This window comes from Phodopus roborovskii, unplaced genomic scaffold (assembly GCF_943737965.1).
Source record: "Phodopus roborovskii unplaced genomic scaffold, PHOROB, whole genome shotgun sequence".
NCBI classification, from domain to species: domain Eukaryota; kingdom Metazoa; phylum Chordata; class Mammalia; order Rodentia; family Cricetidae; genus Phodopus; species Phodopus roborovskii.
Genome location: NW_026125391.1, coordinates 20,239,873 through 20,264,244, shown reverse-complemented (window position 1 = coordinate 20,264,244; position 24,372 = coordinate 20,239,873). Strand labels below are relative to the sequence as shown.

Sequence of the window (24,372 nt, the reverse complement as noted above, 5' to 3'; positions counted from 1 at the left end):
TTTTCCATCGGAGAAGTCACTGGAGGCCTTTTTTACAGCTTTGACTCTTCCTTACCCTTCAGAGATGTAGTTCTATTTCCTTTTCAAGATGAAAGGCCGTCTTTGTCCTTCCCCGAATAGTTCCAGGCAGCAGAACACACTGAATCCTTGCAGATAAAAGACCCTGCTGATAAAACACCAGATTGTTATCAGAGCCGCAAGTGAGGGAGTCAAGTCTCTGCCGTTAATTACATCCTTACAGCTTTGTTTATATCCTGTTCATTTGGGGCATGTTTTTCTTGGACAGTTTCTTGTCTGAGCTCTGAGATGTAGTCTGAAGTTTGTAAAACTCCCAAAGGTCAGGGAATAGTGGGTCTCTTCTCTTCTCTTCAGAACAGCTTAATAGCAAGGAAGAGAAGGTCAAAGTTTCCATCTTCTATCTGAAAGGGACGAGTGCACAATTTGGACAATTAGTTCCTCACCTCAAGCAGACAGACCCCAGTGGGCCATATGAACTTTGGTTCTGAATACTTAGCCAAGAGGTTGCCTGACAATAGAATGGCATTTATATCTTAAGTCATGAATATAAAGCAGTGGCAAGTTGGACATCCAGACATTGAGGCCAGAGGCCAGTTGAACCTAAAATAATGGTCTGTCTTAATTTGAATGCAACTACTATTGCATATAAGGAATTGGTTAGCCTTTTAAGACCTATAGGGCCATGAATATTGAACACTTTATAGAACCCAAGAAGTGAAGAGCATTTTGCTGCCATCACAATGGTGCAAGGAGAAGTTTAGGATTGGAGGAACCTGTTTTGTCTTTAAATCATGGTAGCTACTGTCTTTCAGATAAACCAGGGGAGAGATGTAATTCTCTCACATGTACCCCGTCTTCCTGGCTTGAAGAGCAGTGTCCAGTGCCGTGGTTTTGGAATAATAGCAATGACACACTTTGTGATTAGTATCATTAGTTAAATTTACCACATGTGGGACCTGGCAGCTATTAAGTGACTAAACACACATTTCTTTACTATCAGTGAATGGAATTTGAATCTGACCTTATGTTGTCTTGCTAGGTTCTGTCTCTGTTAAGAAGACAATTGCAAACTGGCTCGATCAGCCCTCTCAGCTTCACTAGCACCAAGAGCTTCTGAGCACAATACTGCCATGGTTCTCAGACCAAAAGAATTCTCAGACCCTATAAACATGCTGTCTGATGATACAGCTATAATATGAGTTTTAGGAAGGGAGAAAGGGGTATATTTTAAATAATGAAGCACTTGTTCTTTTCAAACTTAAATTTCATTTATTTATCTACTTACTTACTTACTTATTTTGAGCCAGGGTCTCACTGTGTAGCCTTTATTGGCCTGGAATCACCAGGCCTGGCACAAACCTTATATTTTAAACTCTGGCTAAGAGATACCTCTTGTCTCCTCTGTCCCTGTAATCCTTTGACAGCAACCATGAGATGGTCACTGGGATGTCAGGAGTATCTTTCCTATATTTAAATTTAATATTTTTTGAATAAGAGGCTAGACATTAGAAATAAGGTGTGACCTCATGGGTAAGAATGGGAGGGGGAAATGTTTTGTTTTGCTTGTTTTTGAACAGCCCAAGTTGGCCTGAAACTGACTCTGTATTCAAGTCTAAGTGACCTAAAACTTGCAAGATTCCTGCCTCCACTTACTGAGTGCTAAGATTTTAGATGTGTACCACTGCAAACGCTCAAAAGGTATATTCTTTATGAAACACAGACTTTTCTAGAAATAGCATGGTTGTTTAAGACAGTCTAGTATAAATGATTTTTTAAAAGTGGATTCCTCTGCTTTCTTTTTGACTAATGGTTTTGTCAGGATAACTATTGGGATAGTAAATGAAGTGCTTTGAAGTATATGAGGGAGTGAGTGAAGAGCATCTCCGTGCCTTGTACAAGCTGGTGATGCAGATTAAAAGCAAGTGATGCCAAATTCCACCAGCAAATGTAGCCAGAGCTGTAGAAATCTATTGGTGAGGTCATGAAAATGAATGGAAGCCATCCAGGTTGTTTTGTTTTCTTTTGAAATGTTATATTTATTAGGCTTTTGTACCCAAAGCTAAGCAGTATTGGCAGAATTGAAGAATGACTTGAACATTCTACACTAATTTATTTTTGATAGACAAAGAGGAAAGCTAGCAAATAAAAGATACTGCACTTAAGCTGCTTTTATTAATTGAGCTGAAGTAGAAATAAAGATTGACATTTAAGAAATTTCTTATTTTTTTGTTTCATTCACTGTATGCTTTCTGTGAAGACTTATTTACTGCTACTTATGCTTAGACTAGAAAATACCTCCTTATTGAAACTAGCGGTAGGAGTTATCAGGGATGTATGTGCTCACGTGTATGTATATGTGTGTGCATGGCATGCATGCTTGCATGTGTTTTCATGCTCTGTGGGCTTAGTAACGTGGATATTTTGGAGGCTATAGCCAATATTCTTTATTGACATGTCCCTATCTTAAAACACAATCACCATGAAATTAGTGTATTAAACCAAGGTCATACTGAGAAAAGGGCTTGTGGGTAATAGGATGCCCCTGATAATTAGCAGTATCCCAATTAAGCTTCAGTGATGAAGGGATGTAATGTGCTTCCAAACAAAGAACTCCCACCTAGATTGTACATTTGTAACACTAGTATACTTTTTACTGGTACCAGGCCATGCACATGTGCAATCAATTTTGCTTCATCTTTGGACTTTGCAAGGAAATCTGCATTGTGCATTCTGTTTTCCCAGAATTTAGGATGATGTGAATTATTAGGAAATGAAAATTGCTTTTTGCACTATGGTTCAAGTTGTGTTTTACTGTTCAAGATATTAGAAAGAAGGTGGGGAGAAACATATTTTATCTTAATATCACATGGAAAATCATCCCTAACAGCTGATGAGTTTATAATAGCTGTCCTAACAAAACTGACAACTCTTAATTGAATAGTTTATAACGTGCATTTAAAAGTAACAATTGATTTTCATTTGTATAATTATTATTCAGTGCTGAGATTGTAAAAATTCCTTAGACCTGTAGGGTGGCATGTAACTATAATGCCAATATTGGGAGTTAAGACAGGTGGTCCACAAGTTTAAGAGAAGTTCTTCAAGTTTAAGACCTTGTCTCAGAAACAAGCAAGATGCAGAAACCAAATACTCCAAGCTGTGGGCGCCCGATCTGCAGTTGGTACAGGCTAGAGAGTAAAACTGGGCAGTCTAACTTTGAGTCTTTGTAGGTCTGTACCCTTCCTTTGTGAAAATAGTTGATCTTGCTGAGCTCCTTCTCTCTGAAGACTGAGAACATAGTCCTCATTTTTGATTGTTAGCCTTTAATGTTGATTTTATTTTTTTTAAGTGATCACAAGGGAAAGTTAATTCTGGTCTAAAAGTTGGAAATTGACTAGACTTGTTTAATCTGGAAGGGAAAAAAAAACACTTAGGAGAAGGGAAGGCAATACAGGGTTCTAAGGTCACTTTTCTAAGGTGTATGAGAAGATACTCTCCTTTTTCTTGCTTGTTTGTTGTTACAGAGTTTCAGTATGTAACTGACTGTCCTGGAGCTCTCTCTATAACCCAGGCTGGTCTGGAACTCAGAAATCCACCTGCCTCTGCCTCCCAAGTGCTGGGATTAAAGGCTAATGAAAAGATATTCTTTAAAACCAACATAAGATCTGACTGATATAAACCACACATGTTCAAAGTATGCAGTTTGGAAAGTTTATATGCCTTAAAGCTACCACTACTATATAGTGCATATACCTGTCATCCTTTGTAACCCTTACCCAACACCCTTCCCCCAAACACCTGTCAGTGACTGCTTTGTTCTCTATCACTGTAAATTAATTTACACTCTCTAGAATTTTTTAAAATAGGAATCATACTATATACACATTCTATTTTTATCTGACATTTCATCTGCATGTTTTGAGATTTGGCCATGTTAAGTACAATAAGCTGAATTCTCTTATACCGATCTATCAGCTTGTTTACTTCTTTAACTATTGATAGACATTTGTTTTATATAAAAGTTTAGTTATCACAGACAAGTTGCTAGGAGCTTCCATTCATGTACATGTCTTCCTATAGATAATTTGCTTGCATTTCCCTAGATTAAATACATGGAGTGACGTGGGAGGGCTGTGTGGCTGCTTTAGCTTTTTAAGAACTGGAAACCATTTCACATGCCCACCAGCCAATTATAACAGTGCTCAGGCACGCACCTCACATGCCCAGGTTTTTGTTTTCCTTTTTTAAGACCTATTTCTTTTTATTCCATATGTATAAGTGTTTTCCCAGCTTGTCCATACGTATTACAACACATGTATGCCTAGTGCTCTTGGAGACCAGAAGAAAGTAATAGGGTCCTAGAACTGGAGTTACAGATGACTGTGAGTTGTCATGTTGGTGCTGGAAACGCAGCCGGGGGTCATCTGCAAGTGCTTTTAACTACTGAGCCGTCACTAGCCTCAATAAGCTCAGTCATTTTCATTCAGTATTTCTACTGAGTGTGCAGTGGTATCTCACTATTATTAAATATATTAATAATTCATATATTCACTAGTGTTTACTTCTCCTGTTCACACTGGGTTACATAGACACATCTTCCTACCACCATATAATGTATGTATAGTTTCCCAAGTAACTGGACTTGTTGAGCATCTAAACATGTGTGCACTTCCCATCTCCTTTGCTGAAGTCTCTGTTCAGAGCTTGACTCGGTTTTTTATTAAGTTGTTTGTCTTCTTCTTCTAAATATACTCTGGGCACTAGTTTTTTAGGTATAAATAAATTTATTTCCCTGGCAGATAGAACCAGAAAAACAAAATTAAATTGCTGCAAAGGGTAATTATACCAAAGGAAGTACTTTTTGACTGTTGCACTACTGTAGTTTAAGTATGGGTTTGGGTGCAAACAAAAACAATGTAAAGCTTTTCCTGGGGTGTTTATAAAGGGCTGGCGGTAGTCCCTTAAAGATACTATAGGTCTGTTGGGATGTGACTCAGTTTACTTAATTCAGAAAGACATTTTCCTAAAGATTAGTCTGTTCCTAACAACTCAATATTCTTTCCTGTTTTGTACTATTTTTCTAGGCCAAAATAGTGCAATTTTTTGGAACTTTTCAAGCCTTTCCATGTAGTTGGTTTTTAAAGATGCATTCTTCATGATTTCAGTTTGAATTGTTGCTAGGAAATAAAAGGAGGTTATTTGGGGGCATTAATTAACTTTAGCAAAAACAAAGTGCAGTCTCTGCAGAGCAATAATCATATTAAGAGAAATGCTCTACTTTCTTCCAGCAGGAGTACCAGCCTTCAGCTGGTCTTGTCAGGAAGATTCATTTAGCTCTCTGTACAGGCAAAATAATTACCAGATTCTAGAGAACCCAGATGAGTAAAGGTCGTGGGGTTGTTGTGGCCTTGGGAAGAGTGAAGGGCGCTTTAATGACAGGGTTCCAATAGAGTTAATGAAGGGTTTTCCTGTGTAGAAAACACTGGGCATTTGTTTCCAACTCTGACAGAGGCCCAAGTTAAAGAAAATGGCTCTGACTATAGAAAGGTTGAGTGTGGATAGTGTTAGGCATATAAATTTTATTATCAGCATCAAAATTGTTATGAGATTAAAAGATGGAACAAGTCCAGACAGATCCTAAAGATATGTTTAAAAAAAAAAAAAAAAGATAGTAATCCAACCAGAATGTTTAAATGTCCATTGATTTATAGGAATTTTTTTATTGGAGGGAACTTTAGAAATTATTCCTAATATTCTTTTACAGATGATAAGGATGTGGAAGATTTTATGTAACTTGCCTATGGTCTCATAGCTAGTACAGATATTAATATTTTAACTTGCATGTTTCAATTGTCATCTAAAGAAGCCTTGTAGTTGTTTCTCTTCACTAAAATAGTCACTTAAATGTATGTGTTATCCTTCTCCTGAGCCCTTAAAGTTCTGCTAATTCACAAACTTATGTGTATCCATACTTGCCACTTTATAAAGGTTAAAATTTTCTATTCCTGGGCCTTTTGAAAATATGTTTATGTACATGAACAAATACAGTACTTTGAATGGCTAGATGATTTGACCTGAGGTGATTAATAATGATAGAGGACAGCAGAGGACATTGCCACATCCTATGTTTTACCTGTCCCATTTTGGTATATGTCCTTCATAAACCATTGATTGGCCTGAGCTACAAAGTCTACAGTTTGGTGAGTGACTTAGGGTCAAAGTCCTGTGACTAATTTGCTTTCCTTAAGGGTAGCTTATTATAAAGTTTTAGGCTTTTTTTTTTTTAAACACTAGTTTTAAAGAGGAGGAAATACATTTAGGCTGCCAGTTTATTGTGAATGAGATCTGCAGATGTGAGTTCCAATACTGGAATTAGTGGAGTAAATTGCTTCTTAAGAATTCCACACCCATGATCACAACAGGAGGAAATTGGCACAAAGCATTTTATTTGGTTGTAGTTATATTTATTTGGTAACTCATTGTTCTGTACATGTTCCCACTAGTCTGTCTATAGTGAAAAACACATATATTCACATAATGTTGTTTGAAGGCTTATCTAAGTACTAAAAATAGGACAGGGGTTGGGGAGATGGCCAGTGTGGGCCACCTCTTAAGCTTGAGGAGCTGAGTCTGATCCTGGGTGTTGCCATGTGCCTTGTGATCTCAGTACTGGGGAGGCAGAGACAGATGGATCCCTGGGGCTTGCTAACCAGCCATGTCTAGCTGAGTCAGTGAACCTCTTTCTCAAAACACAGAAGTTGACAGCACCTGGTGTTGACTTCTGACTTCTATATGCACATTCACCCACTTGTACGTGGACCTCTCCACACATGTGCATACATACCATACATAACACACACACACACACACACACACACAGGGAGGGAGGGAGGGAGGGAGGGAAGGGAGGGAGGGAGGGAGGGAGGGAGGGAGGGGAAACCTAGATTACCTGCCTGCCTTCTGCCTTTTGCTTTTTTGGATGTCTGTATAGGTGTTGGACTCTTTCCAAAATTTAACAAATTCTTGTCCTAAGGGAGATTAATCAAAAATACTATCATTGTGTGGACCCCTCAGCTCCCAACTTTCATTGATTTTTATTAGCATAGTACAAAAGAATTTTTAGTTTCAGACTGAGTTTTTAAGACATTACAGGTAGACTTACTAATCAAAGTAGGAACTGTCATGATCACAATTTTAGACAGTACATTTGATTATCCTGTAGCATCAAAATTTTGGCTTCTGGGTCTGATGATCTCTTGGAAAGCACTTTCTGCATCCTGCTGGTGGTAGAAATGTAACAGTTGTTGAGATGCTTGAAGAAGTGGTGGTTGGTTGGCAAGAAGTCAGGTGAATGTAGCAGATTAGGCAAAACTTTGTAGCCAATTTATTTGACCTTTGAAGCACTGGTTGTATGGTGTGTGGTCAGGGGTTGTTTTAGAAGAATTGACCCTTTCTGTGGATCATGCTGGCTGCAATAGCCCTCTGCTCTTTGACATACTTCCCTGATCCATGTTAGGGTTTTACTGGGATGCAGATGCCAGGCAGTAGACTGCTCACCAGTGAGCATGACCTTTTCTGTGCATGTTTTGCTTGTTTAAGCACTTTGAACAGCTTCATGGGCCAACATGGCTGGGTGTCACTGGTTGTCAAGTACATTCCACTGTAGTGTACTACAAACATCACCCTAAAACCGGTTTGAGACTGTTTTACTCGAGACAACTCATGACTAGCTACCTGTAATGGTGCACCTTTTTATTACACCCTGGCCAGAGTTTCAAATAGAACTACAGTCAAAACTTTTCTGCCACACAGTGACTAGCTACATATGTCACAGCCAGTTCTGTTGAGAAATTTGGTTGCTAAACATTTTCTTCCTACAGGATCCATTGGAGCAATCATCGTCCCATTTCAGCAGGAAGTAACCTTAAGATAACGACGCCCCCTTTCCCTACCCTTAAAATTTTGGGATAATAGTCATCGTCTCTGGGTTGGTTTTAGTTATTTAGGATCGGGTGATGCTTACACTCGGTTTTATCTTTTAGACAGGAATAGGGAATGGTTGGGAAAGGTATGGTTTAGATGGGATATAGGAAGATTAGCCTATTTTCTTGAGAATTTGAATAAGAATGAGATAGTATTTTACAGCTTACATTGTTATGCATTCTTATGTGGTAAGCTATGTAAAATTAAGTTTATATTTTGTTATAATGTGTTAAATCTTTCCACTTACAATGTTTTATGCATTTTACCACATTCTATGTATGTATACTTTTCTTGTATTCAAGACATTTTGTATATTGATACAATTTAGGATATTTATCTTGCTGCTCTTTATAGTTCTACCTCTTGTCTTGACACTTATACTCTACCTCTATTTTAGGGATTTACATGTATGTATATATAAATAGTTATATTGTTTAAGTATTTGTTCCTGCTTTACTCAGGGAAGTTTTAATCAGTCTTTTTAGCTAAGTTCCTGAGTATTACAGATTATCTTCACTCATATTTCCTGTACCTATGAGATTAGTCAGATATAGATGCTTAATCTTCAATCACTTCATAGACATGCAGAACATGGCATTTAAATGTTTTAATATTAGTACTCCATTGACATGAGACACTGTAACTCCTGACAGCACCATGCACTTCCCGAAAATATGTTGGACACTGTTGTTGCTCCTGCTGGAGTTCATTTTCTCCTCAGCTAATGGCCTGTTGGGCAAAGAATTGCCCCCACCTTGACCACTGATTTGGACATGCAGTCCTATGTGCTTGCAGGAGACAAATATAGAAGACTGCTTGACCTTGCCAAGTCAGGGTAAGACAGCCATTCTACCTCCCTGCTGTTGTTGTGGTCTGTCAAGTTCTCTTGGCCTTAGCCAAATCTGGGTGTACCAACGTGGCTGTGAGACCTAGGGTGACTGTTCAGGTGGCTTGCTGTTTCTGTCCTTGCTGCACCTTTTGGAAGTTGTCCATCCGCATTTCCTGTCTACTCTAGTATTGTTAATTTCCTTCTTAGGTCTTGAAGAGGTTGAAGATTAAACTATCACAACTATTATTCTCTCTTCCTAGTTAGATATATTAGGTACTAGACTTAAGTTTTCCAGCTTAGGACAACTCTATTGTAAACTCCATTATGCCCTCACCCTAGGACTACATATGTAGGTCATTTTGTTCTCGATTTTCCTTTTCTTAGAACACACTTGTTATTCACTGTTTTGTATATAGTTTTGTATTAAGCCTAAATCTTTTCTTTAGACTAAAAGGGGAATTGTAGTGAGATAGTCCTTCTGTGGCACTGACCATGCCCATTGGGGGTGTGACCTGTGGAAGGAGGTCGGAGGGAGAGCCAGGAAAGGCCCTCTTGCTGGCATGACTCTCGGACAGGAGAGGATCGGGTTGAATTTCCTAGTGTTCATCTGTCTAGGTTGTAAGTTATTTCTCCCTGAATAAACATCTATTCGGCCTATTTGTTTATCCTGATTCTTATTTAACCATGATATTCCACTATTCACTTTTCATCACAAATTCATTGTTGTTCAACAAAATAACAACATTACTTTATTTCTTTTTAATTTTTGGTCAGCTCATACAGTATTCACTTACTGAGATCTCACCTTTCCAATTTCCTTCAAATGCCTGACCTATATTGGATGATCTGTAACATGAATAATAAAGACCCAGAGTCAGATATTGGGGTTAAAGTTAAAGATCAGAGAAGCAAAGTGGCCAGCCACTATCTCTTACCTCTACTTCAGATCAAAATGGGCGATCCTGGCTCCGTGAATCTTCAGAATGTAATCTGTTTCCACCAAACCTCAGACTCCCTTATATTCCTCTCTAGTGCTGAGATTAAAGGTGTGTCATCCCAAGTACTGGGATCAAAAGTGTGAGCTCTGTTTCTCTTTTTGACTGATTTGACTCTCATGTAGCCCAGGATGACTTTGAACTCACAGAGACCCATCTGCCTCTGTCTCCCAGTGCTGGGATTAAAAGTGTGGCCACCACTGCCTGTCCTCTGTGGCTAACCAGGAGCTTAGCTCTGCACTCTGATCATCAGGCAAGCTTTATGAGATCATAAACAAAATATTACCACAATGGTCCATGTTGAGTTCTTTGACAGCTTCTCAGGTAGTTGTGATTCAGCTTCCATGATTGTAGAATGTTCCTTAGCTTTAAGACTCTCATTCCTTTGCAAAATGTCTAGAACCATCACTCACTGTTCCTTAGCAGTTTCTGGGCTAAGTTTGCTATTGACAATGAGAGTTGTTTCTACTACTTCAGTACTCATTTTGAATTCTAATAAGAAAATCATTCCGATTTGCTTTTTGTGTAGCATTTTTCCATAGTATAAAATAAACATAAAACAAATTAAATTAATAAGTTATTAGTTTTAAAAAGCAAGAAATGTACATTAAAGTGATATATAACCACAGTTATTAAAAATGTATTCCTGCATCGCCCAGCAAATTTTACACACTGTATGTAAAATCCACAGTCACTTTTTCTTTTTCTTTTTTTTGGTTTTTCAAGACAGGGTTTCTCTGTAGCTTTGGAACTTGCCCTGGAACTCACTCTGTAGACCAGGCTGGCCTTGAACTCACAGACATCATCCTGCCTCTGTCTCCCGAGTGCTGAGATTAAAGGCGTGTGCCACCACTGCCTAGCCACAGTCAGTTCTATTTTTACCTAATAATATCTTTTCAGATATTAATAATAGGCACTCAAAAAGTTAAGTTGCTCAAAAGAAGTTTATGGTATGTATCGCTGGTCTTGGACTAGTTCTAGGGTACTTTGGATATCAGAATTGTTTTAATGTGTTAATTTGCCAGTAGAGAGTAATTAGGTTTTGGAATATTTGAAACCTTTCCTGTTTTTATCTATTTATTTTATTTATTTATTGGAACAAGCACAGTTCTTTCTAAACCTCCCAGGTACATGCTGAGGATAAAAAGAAGAGGGTGAACTTTTAGTGCCTTTCCATAGTTTCTTTAATGAGTCACTCTGTGACCTGAAAAGTCATTCGCTATGCACACAGAACCACTCTACAAGATTGATCGTTCAAGTTCCAAGTGTATTCGATCTCTTTGAAAACAGTCCTTCAGGCAGTATCATGTCAAAAGGAGAGCCAGCCGGTTTAGCTGACTTCTACACCTATACACTACATGCAAGAAAGGGAGACTCCCCTAGTCCATGTGCTGTGTTCAGAACCCCCACCAAAGAGTCTGAGGGTGCCCTTTTTCTAATCCCTGTAGAGACAGCAGGGAGTCGGGAAGAGCTTTGCTCCAGTTAGCAGAAGTTGCACCCTCTCCTGCAGAGCTTATCCCAGCCTGTGAGCCTCCATGGAGGAGCTTGAAATGCTTTTCCAGCAGCGTGGGTGGAGACACTACACTAAGGTGTAGCTCCTTGCTCCAGTTTGGAGATAAACTCCAGAAGGACTGGCAGGAGAAATGGTTATATATTTACAGCCCTTCATTTTCACTTTTGATAAGGACTGAAATTAGTTCTTTTCCTTAAATTTTTGCTGTGGGGTTTCCAGTGTCTTTGTGTGGGCATCACTGCAAAGCCTTTTTCCTAAGCTGGGAAAGAGATATTACTAAAGGAGACTGTTTTCAGTATTCCAGAGAAAAATCTCCTTCCCTGCTGTCTAAAACACTTGGTTGGACTCTCAAAAATTTTGCTTCAAATAGCATTTATTATTGACAAAAAGATGATGAATTATTTAAATGAAATTTCAGATTAAATGAGGAGATTACATTTCATATGTATTTTGATAAGAGCAAAGAATCAGGGGTTAACATTTAAATGCTATGCATCTATTCATTATCGAAGAAATAATTGTGATTCCACATAATGAAATTATACTGTTCCAAGAACTTTTTGAACGTAGCTACCACACCATTTACCTTCCATTCTTATTTTTGGGAAACCCATTCACTTTATTGCCCGTGACTGTAAGTATGCAAGCAGATTGCATTACCTCTGTGGTCCTGTGTCCTTGCTACATGATGTGACTGGTGCTGCTGAAGGGATGTGCAGCAACCATTTTAATTTAAAATTGGCAGCCTGGGTCATTCGAGGTTGGGTGAAGACTGGTAAGTGAGCTCCAAAGTGGAGGGGCTGCAGACACGCTTCTTCTGAGGCCCAGATTTGGGCCTATGTTGGCCTGGCCCCAAGTGGTCACTCTCTAATGTTCTATTGTGGTTTATTATTGTCTGTGTTTCTTCTTAAGATTTTGATGTATCAATCTCAGTTTGCATAGAGCTGCCCAGTAAATAAAATTAAACTGAACATTTTACCTGCAGACACACATTTTTTGTTCCTCAGACCTGACCATGTGTACTTTTTAGCTTTGCAAGTATCTAATGTTCTTATTCCTCTCTCATTAACCCAAAGGGAGGATTATTTTTTTTAATTTAACGCAACATCCTTTCCATTTATATTTGATATATTTGAATGGAGAAACTCATGATGAGCTAAATTGAGGGTATGTGTACCCTAGTAGAGTGTAATAGTCACCACCATCTGTGTGGTAGGCACTGTGCTTCACATTCATATCTCATTTAAATTCACAGGTATAAAAACTTACCCTAAGGCCCACACTAGTAAGTGATAGTACTTGAATCTACACTAAAATATGCTAGATTCCAGAACATGTTCTTAATTCCTGTCTTGTATGCTCTTGATGCCATTTCAGTGTAGTAGACAAGATAGTGGCCACCAGGGGTTGCCATGGAAAGGGTAAATGCCTTGCATCCCCTGTGCTGACACAGAGTACTTGCAGTAACTGCACAGAAATAAAAGTAAATGGTTCTGACCAGAGATGGTACAGCAGGGTTTGACAAGAGCTCATACCCTAGTAAAATTCAGATGGAGAGAAGATCCCAAGGTTCCAGGGTCAAAGCATATTCCAAAACATTACAAGTGAAGCAGTGGTTGAGCTGGCAAACCCTAAATGCAGAGCAAGCTGTAACTGTGAACCCACTGCTCCTCCCCAGCCTTTAGAGATACTCAGGAAGGTAGGATTGTCTCTATCATTGGTGGGTACCATTTCCCAAGCACATACAGCCAAGCTGTCTGGAAAGCAGACCACAGTTACCCGGCATTCATGAGTAGGGTTAGTGCAGGGAGGTTTCTGCAACATATCTAAGTCGCAGAACTTAGTGTTCAAAGCAGAATGAAGACCCACCTGTGTGGTTTTCTAGCTTAATAGCCCCTAGGTTCTAACTTCTTAACACATTTTGTTGTTCCTCGTCCCCAACAACTGTTGAAACTAACCTACAAGTGTATATTTAGTGTTTCCACTAGGAGAGTATGAAATTACATTGGTTATTGCTTTATGATGCTTTATGATGAATGTCATAATTAAATTTTACCTTATAAATTGCCATCTGTAGCAATTGCATTGCTTTAATTTTTTAATTACATTTATTTTGTGTGTGCATATATGGGTTTGGGTACATGCATGCCTCAGCATGTGTGTAGAAGTCAGAGGGCAGGTTGTGGGAGTTGGTTCTCTCCTTCCACCATGTACATCACAGGGATCAAGCCTTGGAACTCGCTATGTAGAGCAGGCTGGCTCTACACAATGATCTGCCTCACAGTTGTTGGGTTAAAAGCATGCACTAGCATGCTTAGTAAACATGCGTTACTTTCTGAGGACAGTTTTAGTTTTGCTTGTTCGCTTGATTGTATGGGCTTAGGAAGTACCTAAAGTGGGTTATGGAAAGCAGAACATTCTGGAACTTTTCCCACTTTCCATTCTTTCCCCTGTATAGATGTCAGAGTCCTTTGGGAAAACACTATTTGCAGAAGGTCAGGAGCCGAGGGCGGCCATTCTTTAGTGTAAGGTTGCTGCTAATTGAAAACTAAATATCTAAACCATGTCGGAGTTATTTGTATTTGAAAGGAAACATTTATATACAAGAGCACTTTGGTAACATAAAACACTAAACCACATAGTGTGGGCTGGGGGCTGGGTGGGGGACAGACTGGGAAGCCTCAGAAAGTGGCTGTGCAAAGTGAAGTCGTTTGCTAATTAGACTGCAAAGCATTTTCAGAATATTTTCTTTTCTTTGTTGAATGAAGTTCTCTGCCCCCATGAGCCAAAACAAACATTTTACTGTGTTTGCCAATTACAGATTAAACACTGAATCGTTTTAAAGGAAAAATAAGTGAGAAAATGGGTGAGATTCCAGGGGGAATTCACTGACTACCTGCTGCAGCCTTGGCTATCTTCCGCCCTGTGCCACCTGACCGCACCTCTCCACACTGCATCAGGCACTCAGGGCCCACTGTGTTTTCAATCCCCCTCTACTCTTTCTCCCCTCGGTCATCCTCTGTCCTAATACACCCATGATGAAATGGCTGTGTGTGTGTGAGAGAGAGAGAGACAGAGACAGAGAGAGGGTGTGTGTGAAAAGTTAGAGGGCAACTTTGTGCACTTGGCTCTCTCTCTTTACATGAGCTCCAGGTATCAAACTCAGGTTACCAGGCATGTGCAGTAAGTGCCTTAAGTGAGCTATCTCTCTGCCTCCAGAAATCTTATCTATTTTTGTTCTCAGTACACTTTAGTATTAGAAACATTTCTTCTTGTGACTCTGTCCCCTGTACTCTATGCCTCCATGGCCATGGCCCCAGTAGACTATATGCAAATCCTTATAACACTTTTTGCTTTGAGGGAGTTAAGAGGCCATCTCTTTGCCAAGTAGAACCTACTGTCTTCTGATATTTTTGTCTTAAGTTGGGTTGCTTTTGTAAGTGGGTGACATATGAAGTCTAGAGAATCCTAGCTAAGTGCTTCCTAAGCTGAGACTTTGCCATATCGGGCTTCTCTTAGAATCTGTGGTCTTTGAAAGCTTTCAGCTTCACAATCGCACTCACCAAAGTGAGCTAAGGAGCTAAATGCTTACAAGGTTGAGAGGGCTTAGATGCCCTGCCTTCCCAATGCTCTGTTAATATCACAAAATACCGCTTGTCCATAGCTATCTCTTGCCTTTATTCCCATTCTCTGGATGTGAGTCAGCCCAGTGGTGTGGATGTGGAGCCTTGAGGTATATGTCTTGCCTTCATAACAGGAACTTTGTACTATGCTATTTGTGTTGCTCCTTGGTGTCACCCAACCCATCAGTTCTGTAGCCTTAATGTCCAGTTACTCATCAGCACCTAAGTCATCCAGACACTCCACCTGTCCCTTGAGCTTTTTCTACTTGTGCTTTATATATTGCTCTTCTTGGATAGGACAGCATTTTATTTTTCTTGGCTAACTAGAACCATACTCTACTGGCTTAGCCTTTCTCTTCTCACTACTTGTAAGAGCAAGATCACCTGTCTATCATTTTCCTGCACTGCCTTGGATTTGCTCATCATTTCAGATGTGCATCTCATCCTTCCACCAAGCATACAGGCTGCTCAGAGACAGGCTTGCCATTCATGGCACTTTCCACACCACTTTCTGCTCTTCATACGTTTCCAGTTAATTAATGTTTGTTCTCATTGAGGAATAAGCCATTTCTCTGTTATCTCCTGTCTGTTATCTCCCCCCCCCACCGTGGTATAATTACTTATGTCAGTGTTATTATTAACAAAAGCAATGTGACCTGTGAAATTAACCCAGATACAAAGGAAAACATCATTTGAATAAGGAAATAATGAGAACAATCATTTGAAATGAGGTTCTGTTGCTGAAGTTTTTTCCCACCAGGTTCTGCCTATCTTCAGCCCCAAATAAGCACACAGAGACATATATTAATTTATAAACTGTTGACCAGTGGCTAGGGCTTCTTATTGGCTAACTCTGTCTTAATTATCAACCCATTTCTATAAATCTATGTATTTCCATGTGGTCTTGGCTTACCAGAGAATGCTAAGCCATGTGGCTACATGGTGTCTCTCGGCACCTCTCTGCCTTTCTCCCCAGCATCCTCCTCATCTCCTAACCCCACCTATCTTCCTGCTTCTATTGGCCAAACAGTGTTTTATTCATTAACCAATAAGAGAAGCATATATACAGAAGGACATCCCCTATCTAGGCACTGATCCTGTAAATAATAAACATACAAAGATACAGATGTGGAAACAAACATTAATGATACTATGTTTTTCTTTCTCCCCAGGTGTGGTCATTCACCTATCTACCGCTCCCGTGAAATGGCAGCTCGTGCATTGGTCCCTTTCATTACAGTAGACCAAATACCAAGCACCCTTCATGCTCTGCTAGACTCACTCCCCAACAGCACCGACCAGTGTTTCCAACAAAACCATATTCATGGGACACTTCTACAGGTAAGTAGAGTGACTTCAGAACTCCACAGGATAAACTTCTCATGTATTCTTAGTAGGCGAAGACTTGATATCCAGACTTGTATCTGTGGAACTTTCTTATTTCTGCTTATTAGTTACCTGATCTTTCCCAAATATGATTTCACAAACTTAAATATAAGTCACTATACATTGATTGGGCAGATTATCCTGTGCATTAGATTCTGCAGCATGCTTTTCCATCAAGTATGTCTACAAAACACTCTGGGCCACTCCTTGCTCAAGGCTGTGATGGTTTGAATGAGGAATGACCCCCCCTCCCAGAGTCTCTGGTATTAGAATGCCTTGTCTTCGGTGGGTGTATATCCTCAACATCCTGCTCCTGACACTATGCCTTCACTCTGCCATCAAGGTCTCTTAACTCCCTGGAACTATTAGCCCAAATAGACTCTCCTGTAAGTTGCCTTGGTCATGGTGTTTTATTACAGCAATGGAAAATTAAGCCATCTTTTTGGCTCTTGTTTTAAGTAAGTATAGAAGTTTGTTCTTTTTACGTAAGTGCAACAAATGAATGAGAAGTCATTGAAATTTTCCATTTAAAACCCTAACCTGGAAATAAGTAGTGTTGGTAAAAAGCCTCTATTCGCATGGCTGTTGCGGATGCTTACCTGGGCTGGGTGGGCACAGATTTAAATTCAGGTCATGGTACTAGATTATAAGCAGAGTGAGAAATGGCTTTGAGATCCTGAAGTCTGCCCCACTGACACTGGAGGCAGCATGTGAAATGGTTCACATTGTGGGATCCCAGAGGTGGACGGCCTGGTTCCTCATCAGAAATCCACCCTTCACTGTCCGCACATCTGCATCTTCAGTTCTGCAGTCAAAGAGACTAAATCAATTAGTGCATACAAAGTGCTTATGTACCTTGGTCCATAATTAGATATACAGATGGTTATTGTCATAGTTTTAATGAGCCTGCCCTATGGGGAAAACTAATTCCCTGTATGTGAAGTGAAAGGTAGATCTACGTTTTTGTCTTTGTTTCTTGGTTGTTTATATACTCAGTAAAGATTTTACTGAATGTCTACTATGTACTGTTGTGCCATAGTCAGAATAGTGACTAAGTCACTCCTAGCCTGGACAGCATAAAAAGCATTACAAAAAGGCAGACCCAATGTAGCATGCTAAGTCTGGGTGCAGGGCCATTTGACTTGAGTTGGAAAAATCAGGGCAAAGCGGGTAGCAGTTAAACAGAGACTGAAAATAGTTAATCAGCCATGGTGAAGACGTCTCTTGTGCAGAGAGAATAACGTAGACAAGAAGCAGCATGCCTGGGAATTACAGCTTTGTGCCTGACAGAAACTCTACTTCAAGGATTCACACCTGAAACTATAGAAGGTTCCAAGCAGGTTTTACCTTTCATATTTAATTTGATGATAAACTGAGGTAATATCAAAACATAAGCACCCAAAGCACATATTCCTTTATCACCAGGGAAGACATCCTCACATCCCTTGTCGACCCTGCACCACACCAGCACGTAATAAAGAAAAAGTAGACGATACTGTCCTCTTAATGTCATTTTGAAAGTAGTTTGATCCTATGGAGTGTACACACACACACACACACACACACACACAGCACACCTCAGATCATCTGCTCCATGTTGTGTGTTTCACAGGGTTTTGTGATTTCTTTTTTAGGAGGGAGACATGCTTGAGGGCAGGGGTATATGCCACAGCACCCAGGTGGCTGCAGGCAGGGGACAGCCACTGATGTCAGTCCTTACCTTCTTGTCTGAAAAAGATTCTTGTTTTTCTGCTTTTAACACCAGGATACAGTCTTATTTCCTTCTTCACCATGAGCTGTACCTCTGGATTTTTACCTTGGGACTGTATTCAAACCAGGTCCTCACATATGCGTAGCGGCATTTTTATCCACCAAACCATCTCTCCAGTCCTGAGTGATTCTTATTATAAGATCTCACGCACTTACACTTCTGGTCCTCACTTCATCCCTGTGTTAAAGAGAGTCACAGGTTATCTTAGCCTTGGAGACAGGCTATATCGAACCAGAGATCATCATTGGCTTAGTCAAACCAGTTAGATCTATTAGGCCCCACCCAACTCTGCTTCTGTTTCAAAGGAAACAGGCTAGTTACAAGCAGAGTAGCAAAAGAGAATGTTGAAAGTGTTCACTGAAGGGAGTCCTATGGAGTGTCCAGAGCATCAAAGGTGCAGCCACAGACTGGAGAGTTCTTGCAGAAGTATTGTTGGGAGAGCCACTTCTCCTTTCTTTCTCCACTTCCTCCAATGGGCCTCTAACTAGATGCCTCCTCCCTCATGGCAGTCCCTGGCTGTTGCACCAGTCTGCCCAGCAGCCAGACTTGATCTTCTGCTCTGTATGTGGGCTGCCCTTCATATTCTCAGCCTTACTTTGTTGACTGTCATGTGAAACTCTAGAAAGACAAAAAGCCCCCATCTCTGGGCTTGTACAGCTGTTCCTCTTGTCCCTAAGTGTTGATGAAAGGCTTATGCGGCAGGCCGGGGGTTAGGAGGGGGTGTCATAGGTAGGTGCCGCCCATTTACTGTGCTGGTCTAACAGACTTCTGTATTTGTCAAGGTTGTTTCACTCTGGCTGAAGTCAGTGATGTGTGCTGTCTACTCGTCTGTCTGGACTGTTGACAATGTCTCTTCAGGGAGAACATCTAAGGGTTAAGTCAGAGAGCAATCTTGAGCTTGTAGTTCCTTCTACTCATAAAGCTAGCTTTGAAACCAGCAAATACTTGCACTTGGAAAAGAGCTGCTAGGGACTAAGAGGAGAGATACTCTCCATGGGACCTTCAGAGCCAGCTAAGTAAACACAAAGCTGTTAGTTTTCCAAGAGCAGGAAATCATTTTGTAATCAGAAAACAAATTCTTTCACAGAACATTTTCTTGAATTATACATTTTGACTTCTTTGAAGATGTTTACATAAACATATCAAACCCCAGAATGTTTCTTCAGTATACCTTAAAAACAAAAATGTGCTGATCCTTGGGTTTCTGAGACCGGGAAAGTCTCAAATTATAGGGCATGCAGAATAAGAGTATGTGGGTTCGTTTCCCAGTCATTTCAAAACCAGGGGTTCAGAACGGCAAGCCTGACATGGAAGGAAATGGCGCCATTTGGAGAGGTGAAATTGTACAGGGGCTTCTAAAAAGCCCAGTGTAAATGACATTAAATCTCAATAAAGGCCAGATAAGAGCCATGAACATTACCTCATTTGGGAGCAACACTGGCAAGGCCACCCATCTTTTAAGTAGAATTAACTGTCTGTTTTTACTGCCAAAATTCTTCATGGTCGGAACTTAATGTTACTACTAGGTTACTTATCACCCCTAAGAACAGCAGTGCTGTTCAGAAAGTTCTCTTGTTGAGAGGGAGTTTGGCCAGCGACCCCAAGGAAAGAATTGTTCCGATTCTTGTGTATTTAACTAACGTTTGATGTTCCATAAGAAGTCTACAATATCTGAGGGAGAGTTTGAATGTTGGCTTTGTTCGCCCACAATGTCTTTTGGTCATGTTTCTGATGGCGCATTTTAAAAGATGAGCCTTTCTCTGATTGTTTAAAGCTCCTGTGTAAAGTAGAAAGGCTGGGTAATGTAGCTTGTTGGAAAGTGAGAAAACCATTTGTGTCTTTATCTGAATATTCTCGGCAAGTTTTTTTCTTTGATCTAAACAGTCGCTCAAGTGCCACACATCCCTTGGTGTGAGAGCACAAGCTGCATTTCCTTCCAACAACCGAAACAAATGCATTTCTTTCTGTTTTACCAAGACAACATGTCAAACACTACGTTTTGTTTTGTCCAATTTGGAGATTTGATTTCTCCACTTTGAGAACTTCGAGATTGAAAAAGCCCTCCCTCCTGTCTGTGGAGTGCTGTGATCATGCTGGGTGTTGCAACATACTAACCAGAGATGGGCTTCAGTTGGCCTAGGTAGGCAACCTAGTTTCCCATGAAAGGAAAAGTAATATTTAGAGCATTTGTGATTGTATTCATGTTCTTAGCCAGCCTACAGAGTAGCAAGACTAGTATAGTATCCCTTGTTCCTTCCCTCCCCACTCACTCCCTCCTGCCCAGCTGACATAACCCACAGTGGTGACTTGTACGGAACCACAGAGGTAGTCAGCAGCAGAGAGAGACATGCCTAACTCCAAAGCCCATGTTCTTTCTCCTTATAATGTGCTTCCTGTCTGATAGTTGAGGGTGACAGCTTTTCATGACTAGGAAGTTAAACCAGGAACCCATCTCTCTGCTGGTTTTGCCTGTTACCAGGTGGTTGGTCTCTTGGAATTCAGTGTGTAAGCAAAGTGAGACCACCTGAGTTTTAGAGACTGTCCAGGCAGTAGTGAAACCCAGAGAAGATACAATGGGAAAGATGTGATGCATTGTACCTTTCCTCCATCCTCTCATCTCTTTCCCATTTCTCCCAGACTGTAGCTAAGTCACAGTCTGCCATCCCTACCCCCTTGGACTTCAGCAGCAGCAGGAATGATGGATTTAGAAGTGGGGGTGGGGGCAGGGAACGAGGAAGTGGTGAAGACCGAGTTTAGTAAAGCAGATGCAGCATGCCTGCACTGTTTTAGGTGCCGCCTGGCTGTTTTAGGTGATGCCAGAGTTCCTGCCCCTGCAGCTCTTCCCTCCCAATATGGGGAATTCTAGGTCTAAAGTCAGTGAGCTCCCTGTGGGCAGGAACAGAAGATCAAGTGAAGTTGAATTGGAAGACGGACAGCCAGGTGGCTGTGGACATGAAAGAAGACGGGAATGCGGCCCTTTCTGCTTGAGTCAGGGTCTCCACACAGATGGGAGCAGTACAGCGGGACTGTGGCAAAGACAGCGTGAGGGCTGAAAAGGAGGATGCTCCTGGAATCACTGTGTCCGAAAGAAAAGCAGGGACCTAGAAAGAAGCAACCGTGGAGCACTTTAGCTAATTGTGTAAAGCACCTGCCATTTCCCCAGTGCTTTGCCCAGACCCAAACAATAGAAAGAAGTAGGGAATTCAGAACAGAAACAGCCTTTCACTGATATCGCTGCATCAATACTTATGATTAAATATAATTTAATAGTTATTTTCATCTTTTACAAGCATACCCATAGTAGTCTGTACTTTAAGAATTTTAATATCTTTCCCTTGTTTCTGAAACCTAAAATATTCAAGTTGTGCAGAAATGGAATAGTACTTGTAGGATCTCATTTGGTAACTGTGTCCGTTGTTGTTTATTTTATGCTCAAAAATACAGTTTCCAATGGAAAAACAAAAGCATGCAGCAATGCTGATGTTGTAAGTGGACGACTTGTCAGTGTGCTTTGTTTCCAGGCTGAGTCCGACTTCCCTGAAACACTCACATCTGTGACTGGTGGTCAGTGTGTCCTCCCTCGTGAACACCTGTGCTCCTGTGAGAGGGGTTCACACAAGGTGGCAGAGGCGTTCCCTTCCCAACAAGGGCTGCGGCAGAGTTGCTCCCATGGTGGCTGCACCTGTAGTTCTCAGAGCGCATGAGTGAGCAGAGGACTGGTCACCTGCAGCTGGGAGGAGTAGCATCTGTTCTAACCTGGGGGCGAAAGAACGCTTGAGGTCCATTGCCTTGATGGGAAAAGCACTGTGTGGCACTGGGCTCTTTAAAAATCTAAAGGAAGCCCTGGGGCTAAAACTTACCTTTGGCAATACATTACTTTCTGGATATAAGCCCAGAAAAGTCCTTTTTAATTAAAATGCCACTTTCAGAGATAAATTAATCCTTCCCTTATAAAGACTTGGAAGTTTTTATGTGGTGTGTGTTAGAGAGCCCTTCTCTGTGTGTTGGGAGCTATCTCCCAACTGCCAGGTTCCAGAGCACTGGCTGTCATAGATGTGGTCCTTGTTCCCCCAGCAATGCCCTCCTGTGGCTTTGTGATTCACTGAAGGAAGGCCCAATACAAGTAAAGTCAGGCATGTGTTGAGTTTACCAGATGGACACTTCACGTTTCTCCAGGTGTTTGTTACTGTTTGGGGTGAGAATGTTGGAAGAGTGAAAGGAGAGAGTATACCCACATCTCCCTGTTTGCTTTGTATGATGGACCTACTGCATGGGTTAGCAATTCCTGAGAACCTAAGAGGCCCTTCTGGAAGCTGTATGTAATTCCTGTCCTACTGATGAGAACAAATGAGGGTGAAAGTGTGAGATGTTCACCAAGTTACACAAGTATAAACGGTAGCAAGTAGGTCAGGGATTCAGTTCTAGGTTCATGGGAAGCCTTTGTGTCATGCTACACTACACACACTATGCTCTGTTAAACTGTTTACATGTGCCTATATTGTATACATTGTCATTGTCATACTGTATTATAGAGCACTCCTTCTGTGGATGAGGAAAAGAATATTCTCACCATGGGAAAATGACATTGACTGTTGGGTTGTTCGAGTGCTATATTGATTTTCACCAGCTCTGTCTCAAGAAGGTGGTACATGGAATATATCGGAGAAAAGAGGGATCCTTGCTCGGGAACATTAGCTTTCAGGAATGAGGATGTGACTGAGTTGGCTGAGTGTTTTCCTAGTATGTCCAGAGCTCTTGGATTCAGTCCCCAGCCCTGAATAAATCTACAAACCCAGAAGCTAGAGACAGGAGGATCAGAAGTTTGGAGCCTTCTTAGCTACATAGTGAGTTCAAAGCCAGCATGGGCTATATAAGACCCTGTCTCAAAATCCAACATTCACCAAAAATCAGCTTTCAGGAACTAATATTCTTAGAGCAGAGGACTTGGGGTAGAGACAATAACAAATAATAGTGTGATACTGTAATGTATCATCAAGATAGTGGGTAAATTATGTATTTTTCTTGGAAGCTTTTTATTGTTGTGGCCCATAAAAGCAGATAGATGAGAGGAGTTGGAGTGAGGAGGAAAGGAAGGCAGATGGCAGCATTAAATAAAAGGTCAGAATAGTCATTGTTGAAATGATGTTTGAGACTGGAGAGGGGTACTAGAAAGTAAACACCTTTTCTCCTCAATTACACTGGTCACGTAGACTCTAAGTAGGTATGCCAGATGTGTGCCTGAGACTGCATTTCCAGAGAGAAGGGCCAACAGAGTGGGCGTAATGGTTGAACAAGGGTAGGAAGGACATCGCGTTTTAGACGACCCTGCATTCAGTCCCTATGCATGGAGTGGGTTCCTGGAGTGTCTGGATTGCAGCAAGTCAGGCCTATCTGTATCCATTCAGAAAAAAAACAAAACAAAACAGTACCTAGTCCATCACTTCCTCTGGCCTCCAGTGTAGCCTTTTCATGGACTTCCATGGGCCTGTGAGATAGATGTGGAGTGAACTGCTTTTACTCAGTGAATATTTACTGAGTAGTTTTAAAGTATAAACATTGTACCACAGAGAACATAAAAGTTTGTTTATATCATGGTCTCCACCTTCAAGAGGGGACCTTGTGGTCATCCCTGAAAAACGAACTGTCAACAATATAGGTAGTTATACAGAAGTATGGGGCAGTGTATGATCTATGCCAAAGGAATACTGTAGTCACACAGCTGAGGTGAGGCCAGGATGGGCTGGAGTGAGTGGAAAGTCTTCCTGGACAATAGGGCTTGGGATAAAGCAACATAAGAAAATATTTACATGGGGCCATGCAAATTAGTCATTGGTTGGGGGGGGGTGCTTTGAGAATATGATTAGAGGGAAGGTATGTGAAAAACTAAAAATGATATAGGAGATTTTGAGCTAAAGAAAGCTGTTTTAGGAAAACTAATGTTGAGTATTGAAATAACAGTAGACTGTGTAAAGATTCCTATTAAGTATGCTGAGTGTGTGTCAGTGTGAGCTCTGACTGCTTCCCAGAGGGTCCTCAGCCTCTGTCCTCTCCACCCTCACAAAGCCAGGGTCCCTGGCAGAGCTCCTGCCCATCAGCCTTTATCATGCACACCTGGTTTGTTTGGAATTACATCCCTTCTCTCAGACTCCATCAGAGACTCAATGAGTCTGCAAAAGAACACTGTTACACTGTCTCAGACAAAGAACTCTTTCACCATTCCAGGAGGAATTTGAAGTTCATAAAGTGAAAGGAGA

The 24,372-nt window shown here is 40.8% G+C and overlaps 1 protein-coding gene across 1 annotated transcript in view; it reads left to right on the top strand.

Moving 5' to 3' along the window:
• Positions 1 to 24,372, top strand: part of Thada (THADA armadillo repeat containing) — a 275,181-nt gene that overhangs the window by 135,452 nt on the left and 115,357 nt on the right. Inside the window, exon 29 of the mRNA XM_051175184.1 lies at positions 16,134 to 16,302. Within this exon, the coding sequence (XP_051031141.1) occupies positions 16,134 to 16,302 (169 nt within the window). The remainder of the gene's footprint in view (positions 1 to 16,133; positions 16,303 to 24,372) is intronic.